The 12,469-nt window shown below is 39.2% G+C and overlaps 1 protein-coding gene across 2 annotated transcripts; it reads right to left on the minus strand.

The window, feature by feature from the left end:
- Positions 1 to 973: 973 nt before the first annotated feature.
- si:dkeyp-75b4.8 (lipopolysaccharide-induced tumor necrosis factor-alpha factor homolog) lies at positions 974 to 7,131 on the minus strand. 2 transcript variants are annotated; one of them, XM_051703850.1, is made up of 5 exons: positions 7,058 to 7,131; positions 5,718 to 5,875; positions 3,288 to 3,392; positions 2,149 to 2,341; positions 974 to 2,001 (listed from the first exon to the last, which is right to left on the minus strand). In XM_051703850.1, exons 2-5 carry the CDS (start codon positions 5,866 to 5,868, stop codon positions 1,893 to 1,895), a joined length of 558 nt encoding a protein of 185 aa, XP_051559810.1. In that variant the 5' UTR covers positions 5,869 to 5,875; positions 7,058 to 7,131; the 3' UTR covers positions 974 to 1,892. The 2 variants fall into 2 exon arrangements, with proteins under 2 accessions (XP_051559810.1, XP_051559811.1); XM_051703851.1 differs by lacking the exon at positions 7,058 to 7,131 and adding an exon at positions 6,968 to 7,047.
- Positions 7,132 to 12,469: the final 5,338 nt, after the last annotated feature.

The raw sequence follows: 12,469 nt of genomic DNA on the forward strand, positions 1-12,469 counted from the left end.
ACCATGATGACACTATGACATAAAAACTTTACATTTCTTGTTTGATTTAAATATTTGTCAGATATTAGTCATAAATTAATGACTAAAATGGTCAATTTAAGTAACTTTATATTAAGTAATCACTTTTGTTTCAAAGCTGCCTAACTGCAGCAGTTCTCCTCAAGGGTTATGCTAAATGTAACAATGGTGATAGGAAATCTCAGTAACTGCATTTATATGTTTCAAACTCAAAACTTCTGTGTTACCAGTTAAGATTTTGAAGTATGATATAAATGAACAGAGCAATTAGAAAAAAAACTAACTGGCATTGCTGAAAAGGTCAAGAAGATTATTATGTCCTTATATGAATCCATTTCTCTCACCTTCTTTTACAAATCAAGTAAAAGAAGTTCCCTTTGTTAAGGGTTTATAACAGAGTTCATTAATGTCTAATTACTCATCTACAAATGCATTATATATAATTTATATGCAGTTATGACAACATATAAAAGGGTGATTTCCATGAAATACCTGCCAAATAATGAGCCAATTTTAACTCACGTTATAAATGCTTAATAAATATACTTATTCATACTTATTTTAATCAAAACCATGAAATGCCATAATTCATGATTTATGTCATGATCCAGCATAAATAATTGAAGAAATATTAAAAGGTGTTGTGTTTATATTCATACTGTAATGGCTTTTCAGTTTCCTGTAACGTTAAACTCCGAGTGGTGTCTTATCTAGTCCTGTCCAAAAAATAAATAAACAGAACTTTCAGGTCTTCATGCTCATCCACAACACTGCATGACAATTCAGATTTTTCTACTGTTTATCAAAAATATATCTGGATCTTTCACAAACCTTTTATTTTATGGACTGTTTATAAACTAACATATGTACATTGTTTATAATGCTTTAAGATAAAATTTTCAACCTTTATAACCTCAAAAATGTTACCTAAATGCAAAATGGACAACCATGACCTCTTTATTGATGACTTACCCATTTATTACCAACGTTATCAATTGATGAAAATGCACTTTAATGTAATGTGGACACTTGTGAACAAATTATTAATTAGTTACGGACATTAGTAACCAATGAAAGTGTATCTGCAGTGGATAAACATTTGAATAATCATATTAAAACATGTAAATAAGAGAGTCTTCCTCAAAGCAAATAATATCTCATCTATAAATGTTTAAACGAATAACATAATATCAACATGAAAAATAGTGCGTCATGACTCCAGCTCTGCAGGTGAAAATCTCCAAGTGATAATCGTAGGCAAATTCCAGGTAACCTCAAACCATTCTTCTGCGCAGAAGAGCTGTGCCGAAACACAACTCATGTAAAATGTTCCTCCAAGTTGCTTGCAGTTTTAGGTTTCAATCACAGATGTCGCTAGAGACCCCAAAGTTCTGTAGTGCAGCTTTAAATAGAGCTGTTCAGCCATATCGTCAATTTGCAGGTGAACCCGGAAGTCTAAATCGCCATGGGTTTCTTCAGGATTTTCCTATGGGTGTTTATAATGGGGTTTTTCAGCTTATGAGTAAAATAAGGTCTGTGGTATACATTACTTGATGATACGTTCAGGATGCTCATAAGGGGTTTTGTGCTGCTGTGTATTGGAGCCTTTCTTATTCCTTACTTTGACAGTTTTGTGCAACAAGTTGTAATACTTATTTAGCCTTACATATATAATTTATTTGTATCAGTTAGTTGCCATGTTAGCATCCATTTACCCATCGAAATGCATCTGATCGGGGTCACGTGAACATAACAGAGCCTAATTATGTATTTTTATCCTTAACACGGACTACTCGACTAGTCGGTCGGTTGTTTGATTATGAAAACTGTGGGATTTGCACATCCGTAGTATTGATCATAATGTGGATGCGTAGTTATTTACGGATATATATTCCTAAGTGCTTGCGGCAGCAAGGACAGGTGTGATGGGCATCCTGGAACCCCCTGACAAAGAATGGGATGAGGCAAAATCCACAAATAAGCCTGTAGAAAATCATTAAAAAACTTAGAGAGTGATAGAGAAAGAGAGACTTTGACCATTTACTGTGGTAGTTGGTGTGATAGTTCTACTAATAGTATTAATCTGCTACCACCGTAGTTACAGGCTTACTGTGCCAATTCTTGACTTACCCCAGCAGAGTTAATAGGCAGCACATGCTCCATGCAGCACCACCAGGTTTATATTCCACATTAGTGAGGATGTTCTTATGGCAGTATTGGCACACAGTCACTGTTGGTGTGTCACCCAATACAACAACCCTCTGTTGTGGCTGCACCACTATCACCTGAGGGGCTACTGTCCTCACTGTTTGCTGCATCAACACTTTAACAGTGAAAGAGTATTTTTAATGATTTAGTTTTAAGAACAGTTCACCCAAAAACAACTATTCGGTTATAATTTACTCACCTGTGGAGCACCAAAGAATAATTTTTAATGAATGTCTTAGTCAGTCTTTTTAATACAATGGCAGTTGACTCACTTTAAAGCTTAAAAAAGTAATCCACGTGACTATGAATGTGTCATATTCCAAAACTTTTAAAGACATACAATTAGTTTTAGTGAGAAACAACCAAAAAATTCTGAGTCATTTTTCAGTGAAAATCTATAGTTATTTACATCATGTTTTGCATAAAGTAAAAACTTTGCATAATTTACACATTATACATACAGTAGGCCTACTAAATGTTTTCTAATTTTTCTCATTGTATCTCATTTCTTTCAAAAATGAGATACAAGTTTGTGTGCCATTCCAAACAAACCCAAAGCCTATTAAAAGCAACTTATGCACCATTTATGTGCAAAATGAATTACATGTAATTATATACAATAAACAGAAGGTTATCATTATTGTTTTTAATTTAAATATCAAAAATTCAAAAATTGGATCAAAAATTCATGGTTCACTAACTATAAGTAATAAACCTTCTTAGTCAAAAAATCTTACAAAAACAGCTAAACAGTTAGCTAACTACACCTTGGACATAAAGGTAATTTAAAGTTTGCTAGCAAATGTTAAATATTTATTGCTATCCACAGGATTATAGTTAGCTATATTATGCAGCTACTGATACCATGCACTAAAATCATTGTGCTTAGCTATACATAGTAATTATTCAATAATTAATTATTTAAAAATGACTTACACCTGCAACCAGTCTGGACTCTGGCTTGTCAACATTGACTAGGGCCCAGATCTGATGAATAACTTTTGAGAATAACATTTAGCACGGATCTGTAGATGACAACTTTTTGATTTTACAACACTTACCTTGCTGTGAGTGATTGACCATTGTGATTCGTGTGGGCACATTGAGGACAGGATAAGGGTTTGCCCTAGTTCTATTAGTGTTTTGAGGAAAGCCTTGAACTCTGTCTGTAAACATTACAAATGTATTAATAGTTAGATATAGCTGTGCATGTAAAGTGGCAAAAAAAAAAGTATGTGAACCCTTTGGAATTACCTGCATTTAGTATAAATGTGTCTTTAAATCTGGTTTGATCTTCATCTAAATTACAACAATGAACAAATAAAATCTGTTTTAACTAGTAACACACACATTATTGTATTGTTCTTTGTAAGAGGTTCGTTGAAAAAGAGGAGATGGGAAACTGGGAACTCAACTCAAATGTAGGCTTTAATCAAACAAAACTCAAGAGTGGCTTTTCTGCTCCACACAATATAATACAGTCTCTTTGGGTCAGGTAGCTCTCTCTCCCTCTCTCGTCACTGGCGTGGTCTCTTTATACCACTCTCCCCAAAGCTTACTGCAATTGGAAATAGGTGTTAGTTATAGTCGGGCTCAGGTGTATGCACCCTTACCGCTTTCTCTCTCTCTCCAGACGAACGCTCGACCACGCCCCCACCACCACATATCCCCACCGCCTGACTCAGGCCGGGGAGACATCCGATCTGTCTACCACTCCCCCCATTTCTGGAAAGGAAGTCCGCGACAGCCATCTGCGCTCACAGTCTGTGGACCACCTCGAACTTAAATGGCTGAAGAGCAGGATACCACCGGGTGATCCGCACATTGGTATCTTTCATGTGGTGGAGCCATTGGAGTGGGGCGTGATCCGAACAGAGGGTGAAGCCCCACCCCACTAGGTAGTAGCGGAGAGTGAGGACCACCCACTTGATGGCAAGACACTCCTTCTCAATGGTGCTGTACTTAGTCTCCCTCAGCGAGAGCTTGCAACTAATGCACAGCACCGTGCGCTCCTCCCCCTCCCCCACCTGGGAGAGCACCGCCCACAGCACTCTGTCTGAAGCGTCCATCTGAAGCGTCAAATTTAGACACCGCGTTGACTTTCCTATAATCCACACAGAACTGTGCTGACCCATCGCTCTTAGGGACTAGAACAACTGGACTGGACCAATTGCTGTGGGATTCCTCTATTACCCCCATATCGAGCATTGCATCCAATTCTTCCCAAACAATTTTTTTTTTTTTGTGTTCGGGCAGTCGGTAGGGATGGCTACGTACCACTACCCCCAGCTCAGTCTCGATATGGTGTTGGATGAGGTTCATATGACCCGGCAGAGGGGAAAACACGTCTGCAAATTCCTCCTGCAACTTGGCAACCTCTGTGACTTAATACGGTGAGAGGTGGTCTCTACAAGTGATATGATTGGGCTTTGTGTTCACCTCCAGCCCGAGCTCCACCCTCTCCGGAACTACTGTTGCCATCGTCACAGGGACTGCCTCCCTCCACAATTTCAGGAAGTTGAGGTGGTATATCAATTGGTTCATTTCACCTCATAATCGAGATCTCCCACTCGTCGTGTGACCTCAAATGGTCCTTGCCACTTGCCGAGTAATTTGGAGCTTGATGTGGGAAGTAATATGAGCACTTTGTCTCCTGGTGCAAACTCACATAGCCGAGTACCCCTGTTATACAGTCGGCTTTGATATTCCTGAGCTTGGAGCAAATTCTCCTGTGTTAGTTGCCACAGAGTGTAGAGTTTTGCTCTAAGATCAAGGACTTACTTAATTTCACTTTTACTGGTTGAAGGTCCTTCCTCCCAAGTTTCCCACATAACGTCGAGCACACCGCGCGGGCGCCGTCCATACAGCAGCTCGAATGGGGAAAACCCTGTGGGGGTTTGCAGGACCTCTCGCACTGCAAACAACAGAGGCTCGAGCCATTTATCCCAATTTCTAGCATCTTCGTGTACAAACTTACGAAACATATTCTTCAGGGTTTTATTAAATCGCTCCACCAACCCATCTGTCTGCAGATGGTAAACACTGGTTCGAACCTATTTAATACCCAATAAATCATAGAGTTCACGGAGTGTCCATTGCATAAATGTCGTGCCTAGATCCGTGAGGATTTCTTTCGGAATCTGCACTCGGGAGATTATTTTGAAGTAGGATTGACCAGTTATTAAATCCAAGGGTTCACTTACTTTTTCCACAGCACTGTGAATGTTTAATTGATTTTTTTTTAAATGTATTTAATTGAGATGTGTTCAATAAATACATGAAAGTCTGGAATTGTTTGTGTGTTGTTAGCTTAAGCACATTGAAGATGAGATCACGTTTTATGACTAATTATTGCAGAAAACCATCTAATTCCAAATGGTTCACATACTTTATCTTGCTACTGTATTCCCTTTGTGTCCATGCTTTCCATTTACATGTAAAGACACAACCCTGTGCTTCATCAGAGACCTCATGGCTGCTGAAGACAGTACCTGTCTCTCTGTAGGGAGGTGGTGCTATGGCAGGGGTATATAAGGGTGATGTTGCAGGAAGCCCTTCAAAAAGAGGAAACTCATTGATCTCGCTGTATGCAGGGGGTGGGGATGTGGAGTGAACTGCAGCATCACTGGCAGGAATATCCATCTATTTACTGGATGTAACAAAATAGGTCAAATTGAGCCAGTAAGCTTTTGAAATAAATGAAAATTTTACAGTATAAATTCTATGTAAAGTCCTTCCTTTAAAACATTTATTCACAAAAATCCAGTAGAAACAGACTAAATCCTTGCAGAAAGTCTCTGTTTTTATAAATAGCTATTTTTGTCAAAAAAATATGAGTGTATTTGAAAGATACACTTTCAAAAAAAATGAAGAATTTTATGTCAGACAATATTACTAATTTAATCTGATGATTTAAGTCTCAGTATTGTTATGACAACTACAAAAGAATATCTTTGCCAGATATTACTCTATTTTGATGTACATGAATATTATAACTAATAACTCTTAGACAGTATGGCTTCTTGTCAATTTAAGTCATCTTTTATTTTTATTATATTTTTATTATAGATATTAGTCATAAATAATTCAGCCCACATAAACCATCCACAAATATTCCTAAAATGTATATCTGTATTTAGATGTACATGAATATTATAACTAATAACTCATAGACAGTATGGCGTCTTGTCAGTTTAAGTCACCTTTTATTTAGAAATCACTTTTGCGCCTAAGATTTGCTACCTAACTGTATAGTTCTCTTGGAGTATTTTGTTAGGGTTAGGTGATATAATCTCAGTAACTGTGTCAATCTGAATAAAAAACAAAACTTCTGTGTTACCATGCATTATTCTGAACAACTTCAAGTATGATAGGAATGAACAGGTAAGCGTTTACAAATCAAGAAAATCTATTATATTCATTCAAAGTATATATCATTCCATGTGCATTTTTTTTTAATTATTTCTAAGACTCATGTCTCATTTGTTAACTTACTGTAGCTAAAAGACATACTAGTCACATTAAGAACTAATTTATCATACATCAAAATTTGCATGTCTTTCAATTAAACTAACATATTATGACATAGTTAAGCTTTGAGATACATAGAGGATTTTGCCAATATTTTATTATTCCCCAAACATTTCTCTGCTTTGTGTTTCATGCTATTTACACTGGAAGTAATAACTCAGACTACCCAACATCCTCTTTTAATATCTCAACAATTATGATGTCAGATTACCTCAAAATCATTTTCTACCTTCTGCTTTGCTAATTGTATCACCACATGGAAATAACTCTAAACAGGTGTAAATAGCTAAATTATTCTTACCTGTGTGTTGAGACTCTCTTGAAAAACTTCCTTCAAATGACATCACACCCTTTCTCACTCTACCTGTTTACCTGTTTATCATTCATATCTGTGCGTTCCATTGCAATGAAGTGGAATGTGCTTTTTAGCTATATGTAGTGAGCATGGCTTTGGGTGTGTATGCACTAAAAATAAATTCTTGACACAGTGGTTATCCTTTTAAACAAAACTATTCAATAAGCTTTGGCTGAATGTCATGATTCAGTAATCTTTCTGGTTTTTAATATTCTTTGCTTCTAGTCTCTGTCTTAAAGTAACAGGGCATGTTGTCAGGTACTTTGTCACAATCTATCTGGCCATTACATCAGTGGCGTACATTTACATTTATGCATTTGGCAGACGCTTTTATCCAAAGCGACTTACAGTGCACTTATTACAGGGACAATCCCCCGGAGCAACCTGAGTTAAGTGCCTTGCTCAAGAACACAATGGTGGTGACTGTGGGGATCGAACCAGCAACCTTCTGATTACTAGTTATGTGCTTTAGCCCACTACGCCACCACCACTCATCATAGGTTACATGTGAACATTGGGGGGGTACACATTTACCCGTTTTCCCACCATCACCACCACAGAAAACAAAAATATATGCTTATGCCTGCATCGAACAGCCTAATAGGAAAATAAGGCACAAAATGATATACAAAATATATACAAATACAAAATATCAAAACATTGTTTTCACTTACAAATACTGTTATTGATAAACAAATAACGAATACATTTATGACATTTTAAAAAACAAGTGAAAACCTTCCAAGACAAAAATGTAACAACACGCCCCAACCCGACTTTCATGAAAAATACTTTTCAGTAAAAATCTGCCTTCATAATATACATTGACACTTGCTTGAATGTGTGCCAGTGTGGTTTGATTGTTTGCTTGTTTACCCAAGAACTATAACAAAAATATGATTAATATGATAAATTAACTTTTAAGAATTTGTGAACTAGGTGTTTGAAACCAACGTACAAAACAAAATTTTTGCTAGAAAAACACGTGTGCAATTAGACTTCAGACTAAATCTTATCGTTACTTATATATAGTCCTTGTGACAACTTCTCCATGTGACAACTAGCTCTGATCTCCTCTATATGGCTAAGGTTTTGACTATAGGTAAATGTTAGATGATCAAAGAGGGACACATGTTGTGTTTCAGGTAGCAGCTGTATTCTCTGTCCTTTTGTTTACATTATATTGATAACGGATTACTTTTCAAAATGAACAAATTACTGTAACATTACTATCATAAAACAGTGGCGAAATTTAAAAGCTGGAGTATTGCACCTTTCTAAATATTATGTGTATTTTGTCATGATTAAGTAAGAATTAATATTGTAATAATATAAGAAAATAAGAAAAAAAATATTGTAATAACATGCAAACAATATGCCTACCGGTCGCTAAGCCGCAGGCGATTCCAGAGATGTTTGACCCCAACATCTTCCTTAATAATTTTTTTTTATTATACAGATTGACTACTGGTTGTATGTGTATTATGACTATGAATAAGCACCTATGCCACTATGTGTCAGGTTAAGGACAGGTCAAGGTATGACCTGCATAACAACATTACTTTGGGCTTGACCTCAGCAGCTGTACATGTATCCTACCATTTTTCTTCTATAGATTTAAGTCAAAAGTGAGATATTTAGATTTAGATTTAGATTTTTTGTAATGCAAAAGCACTGTATTTAGGCATTTATTAACAGTCTTACAACCAAAGAGTTTAGATACATTATATTTACATGCTCATTCAATCGTCTGTCTACCGACACATGGTAATCTGGCTGCAGTTAAAGGGGTCATGTCATGGATATTTTTTTTTATTTTATTTTTTTCTAATTTTATTATATTTCCACTCATAATGTTTGTAAAGTTTTTTGCATCACAAATTCAGAATTTAGTTTTATATGATCATTTTAAACCCTGTCTCTGGCACTCAGATTTTGGCTCTCTTACCATTTAAAACCTCAATGTAAACAACCACTGTTATGACTAGCCACATTGAACAACCCCTCGAATACAACCATATGTTTGAAACTCATTCAGAGAAGAGAATGAACCAGCTCCACATCAACAAAAACTATACTTCAGGGTTTTTACATAATGCACATCTGACAAAAACTAACAATTGCAACAAAGTCAGTGAAACACATTGCATCTGAATGTATCAAACTGTTTACTTAACCCCAGCTGCACCAAAAACCACATTTATCAAATAGTCATCATCAGATGTGACGTTCATGAATTAAACTTGTTACTTAGGGTTTTGCAGTCAGGTCCAGGTGTTTTTAACTTTAAATAACAGTTCCTTTGTTCAGAAGCAATCCACTGTAATGAGCCACACACATATACTGTATAATTCACAGTGAATTCAGGATCAGGAACTGTTAAACTTCGGCCCGATGTTGGGATGCTTCAACAGAGGCCAAAGGAGAGATGCTGGTTACCACAGCCGCGACATCCACGTCTGTTCAGGGTTAGGTCTGGCTCGCTTCGTGCACTGCCCAAAACCAGCCGAGGCCCATGCATTTTTAGTCTAGGCCTTCAGTGCGATTCATGCCATTAAGAAAACATAGTTTCACAACGAATAAGACGCCGTATGCCCATCATAGATTACGTGGCAGTCAACTAATAATACCAATTTACATTTTAAAAACACATCCACGCATGAAAGCCAGAACCAAGGAGGTCTAATACCAAGAAAAAGCTCTCTAATAATATTTGCAATTTAAATTTTGCTTGCAATAAATTTAGTTTCGTCAGGGTACACGGTTACTTTTCAAAACTTGAACTGACACTGAATACTCAAGCAGCCTAATTTACACTTAGAAAACTCCTGATGTTGCTATAACAATGCAAACAGCACTTACAAATTTGCTTGAAGTGAAAACCAGTCCTCCTTTCCTGTTTAATTAATCATTCGCACGATCATGCAGAACATCTCAGGTTTTTAAATCCATAAGGATCTCTTTCTCAATGGCAATACCAGCAGTGATGACAGCTGACTCGTCAGCAAGATCTCACGCTCTTTGCGTTCAACTTAAAGCGTGATTGCGTCACTCAAGGCCAGCTAGAAGTCCTGGACTGGGACATATCCTTAAGACCACACCCACAAGAACAAATAAATCAATCTGATTGGCTGATGAATCTGACAGTCTGACTTTAGATGCCTATTCACTTGCACTGTTGAGGGATTCTGAAGGCCTGGCACGGTGGAGCTCAGACTCATGCGTTGCTTCTGCTAAGGAGCATGGCTTCGGGTATGCGATTTGTGAAAAAGTTGTCACACTTTGCTTGTAAGCATGGAGGAATAAATTCTGATTGGGTAAACATTTTTTTTGTTTTTTGCTATTCGTTTGTAGATTAATTAGGAGTGGAAAGCGATTGAAAATACATATGCAAAAAGGTCAATGACAATGAAAGGATGAAAAAATATTTATTTATTAGGCATGTTATGCCAGCAGAGAAGGCTTTGCTGGCCCTGAGAAATCGCAACTGCCCAAAACCAGTCATATCACTTCAAAAGACATGGATTAAAACACTCGAATCGTATGGATTACATTTATGATGCTTTTATGCCCTCTTTGGAACTTGGAAGTGTTGGTCCCCATTGTTTTGTATGGATATATAAATATGCTGTATATCTTAATCAAAATCTTAAAAAAAAGACCACGCCAGCCACAGCCAACGAGCCAACGGCCACGCCTGCCACGGCCAACGAGCCAACGCCCACGCCTGCCACGGCCAATGAGTCAACACTCACTCCCATGTACATGACCACGGAGGTCGTTTCCCAGTTTCTGCCCATGTTCTCAACCACGGAGGTTGTTCCCCAGTCTCCGCCCATGCCCACGACCACAGAGGTTGTTCCCGAGTCTCCGCCCATGCTCACGACCACAGAGGTCGTCTCCGAGTCTCAGCCAGTGTTTACGACCACAGAGGTCGTTCCCGAGTCTCTGCCCATGCTCACGACCACAGAGGTCATTCCCGAGTCTCTGCCCATGCTCACGACCACAGAGGTTGTCTCCGAGTCTCTGCCCATGCTCACGACCACAGAGGTCATCTCCGAGTCTCTGCCCATGCTCACGACCACAGAGGTCGTCTCCGAGTCTCTGCCCATGCTCACGATCACAGAGGTCATCTCCAAGTCTCTGCCCATGCTCATGACCACAGAGGTCGTTTCCGAGTCTCAGCCAGTGTTTATGACCACAGAGGTTGTTCCCAAGTCTCTTCCTGTGTTCGTGACCATGGAGGTCGTTTCCCAGTCATCCAGGACTCTTTGTATCGAGCCTCCCACGGCTTCACCTTCTTTGGCTTCGCCCTTTGAGCCTCCCACGGCTCCGCCTTCCATGGCTCCGCCCCAGAGACTATTCCTCTAGTGGCTTCGCCCCTTGAGCCTCCCACGGCTCCGCCTTCCATGGCTCCGCCCCCAGAGACTATTCCTCCAGTGGCTCCACCCCCAGAGACTCCTCCTCCAGCGGTTCCGTCTGCCTTACCAGTGACTCCTGCTACAGCTTACAGGTTTTCAATGGGGTTCAGGTCTGGAGATTGGGCTGGCCATGACAGGGCCTTGATCCAGTGGTCCTCCATTCATACCTTGATTGACCTGGCTGTGTGGCATGGAGCATTGTCCTGCTGGAAAAACAAATCTTCAGAATTGGGGAATATTGTCAGAGCAGAAGGAAGCAAAGAAGGACGTTTTTTTCCAGGATAACCTTGCATGTGGCTTGATTCATGCGTCCTTCACAAAGACGAATCTGCCCGATTCCAGACTTGCTGAAGCACCCCCAGATCATCACCGATCCTCCACCAAATTTCACAGTGGGTGCAAGACACTGTGGCCTGAAGGCCTCTCCAGGTCTCTGTCTAACCATTAGATGACCAGGTGGAGGATCGGTGATAGATAGGTGCCCCATCGTGAAAAATTCAAATATGCCTGCCTTCATTTGATCAGCAGTTGATGCCAAATAAATCTGTCGTGACTGTCTTGAGTTTGGTCTGAGCAGTGGTGAGTGGAGGTAGTGTAAATAGCCTCTACCAACAACATGGGCTATTTACACTTATTGTAAATAGACACTCCAAAAAAATAAATTGCATGCGCACAGAACATTTTTGGATGGAGTGGTCTGCTTACCATCTCTAGGCCTGCAGTAGGTCTCCATGTGCCTGAGTGGCCCGTCTCAGGGGCGCTTCGAAGTCTTCCTCTGGTTATTGGCAGGCAGCCGTGAGATGTGTGGTGTCTGCTTCCTGTGGGTGGCACCACTCCACAGACTTGGAGATGACCTCTGTGGTCGTGAACATGGGCAGAGACTTGGAGACAACCTCCGTGGTCATGAACATGGGCAGAGACTTGGAAACGACCTCCG

The sequence above is a fragment of the Myxocyprinus asiaticus genome, chromosome 7 (assembly GCF_019703515.2).
Source record: "Myxocyprinus asiaticus isolate MX2 ecotype Aquarium Trade chromosome 7, UBuf_Myxa_2, whole genome shotgun sequence".
Lineage (NCBI taxonomy): Eukaryota > Metazoa > Chordata > Actinopteri > Cypriniformes > Catostomidae > Myxocyprinus > Myxocyprinus asiaticus.

Excerpts from the sequence above, each read along its gene's own strand:
- si:dkeyp-75b4.8 (XM_051703850.1), bottom strand. The coding sequence starts at position 5,868 with ATGGATATTCCTGCCAGTGATGCTGCAGTTCACTCCACATCCCCACCC. Across the intron at positions 2,342-3,287 it reads GGTCAATCACTCACAGCAAG|TGTTGATGCAGCAAACAGTG; the intron begins GTAAGTGTTGTA and ends TCACTGTTAAAG. Across the intron at positions 2,002-2,148 it reads TGCCTATTAACTCTGCTGGG|GCTTATTTGTGGATTTTGCC; the intron begins GTAAGTCAAGAA and ends GATTTTCTACAG.